We start from the raw sequence: 1,601 nt of genomic DNA on the forward strand, positions 1-1,601 counted from the left end.
AGACAGAGAGCAATGAAAGAATTGGATATCGTCATCTGAAAGAGAAGAGTGATGGAGAGAGAGAGAGGCGGTGGAGAGAAAGAAAGAGAGAGCCATAGAAACTTGAGTAAGGCGGTGAGCTGGCAGAAACGTTAGCACACCTGACGAAATGCTTAGCAGTATTTCGTCTGCCGTTACGTTCTGGGTTCAAATTCCGCCGAGGTCCACTTTGCCTTTCATCCTTTCGGAGTCGATAATTAAGTACCAGTTACGCACTGGGATCGATGTAATCGACTTAATCCCTTTGTCTGTCCTTGTCTGTCCCCTCTATGTTTAGCCCCTTGTGGGCAATAACGAAATAAGAAACTTGAGTTTTCTTATGCCAAAAAAAAAAAAATAGAGATCCAATACAACATCATATCGAAACCTAAGAATTAAAACTCTTTAAACCTACTTTTTTGGCCTCGATTTGATGGTGAGTCATTGGCAACTGCATTTACATCGGCTACTATATTGGAAATAACTAGAAGTAAATACAAGGCTATCTGTATGTGAATAGAAGAAAAACAAACGTAAAATAGCTCATGATGTATACAGTTCTATATTTAAGAGATGAAGAGTTATGTACATTATTTACATTATTTACATTTGACGGATATTTGTCCTTATCTTGTTTGTTGTTAACACAACGTTTCTGCTGATATACCCTCCAGCCTTCATCAGGTGTCTTGGGGAAATTTCGAACCCGGGTTCTCATTCCTAAGGTATTTTTCGATGTTATTATTATTATCACTCAGATCACTGCTTGAAATCGGAATCTTGGGGTTCGTAGCCCGTGCTCTTAACCACTACGCCATATGTTGCATTGCGTTATAGATAAGACTTCTCCGATGCAGAGATCACATGCTGTTGTAACCGATTTATGGTTTAGCATGGGTAACGATGGACCATTTTAAATTGTCTATAACTGAGTATTGTGTTATGTTATCAAAGAGACTAGATAAGGAAGTGTTGTTTGTTCTCGCGTGAGATTTAAACCTAGAAGAGTGTTTACTAACTCTGACCTTTAAAGTGATGCTGCATGAGCCGATATGTATATACTTACAATCTTCTGTTCATACTGTAATTTAGTATTTAAGAGATAAGAGGTGGAGCGTCTCCTACTGCATAGGATTCTAGAAGGTGCTAAAGTGGAGTTTGCAGGGTTGTGATTGTTTGGGGTTGACATGGTTTTATAAGCATTATCTGCCGTGGCGTTAGGTTTGGTATTTTTGTGGGGTGGTGAGGGAGTTGTCCGTGGGATGTAGCTTATAATCGTTCTCGTGTCTAGTAATATTATTATCACCTATCATCGCCTATTTCGGTGGTGGGTATAGCAGGAGCGCTAGGTTGGTTAAGGGTATTAGGTGGAATATTAGGATCAGGGCTGGTGGTGCTGGTAAGGAGGTTTAAGGATATTCTAGGGCTATGGGTGGAGGGGTGGGAGTTAGGGTGTGTTGTATTAGTGTGATTGTTAATTACTCTGTTTCTTATAGTTCAGATGTCAGATTATAACGACAATATTTGTTGCGGAGGAGTATTAAAATTTAATCGATGGGGGGGGGGGGCAGATTTTTCTAAGA

General features: G+C 39.9%; 1 protein-coding gene across 2 annotated transcripts in view; it reads right to left on the minus strand.

The window, feature by feature from the left end:
* The window catches only part of LOC128248177 (uncharacterized), a 17,555-nt gene that overhangs the window by 5,161 nt on the left and 10,793 nt on the right, over positions 1 to 1,601 (minus strand). For both annotated transcript variants that reach the window (XM_052969059.1, XM_052969058.1), the window contains exon 3: positions 434 to 524. In XM_052969059.1, the coding sequence (XP_052825019.1) occupies positions 434 to 524 (91 nt within the window). The remainder of the gene's footprint in view (positions 1 to 433; positions 525 to 1,601) is intronic.

This window comes from Octopus bimaculoides, chromosome 6, assembly GCF_001194135.2.
Source record: "Octopus bimaculoides isolate UCB-OBI-ISO-001 chromosome 6, ASM119413v2, whole genome shotgun sequence".
Taxonomy (NCBI): domain Eukaryota; kingdom Metazoa; phylum Mollusca; class Cephalopoda; order Octopoda; family Octopodidae; genus Octopus; species Octopus bimaculoides.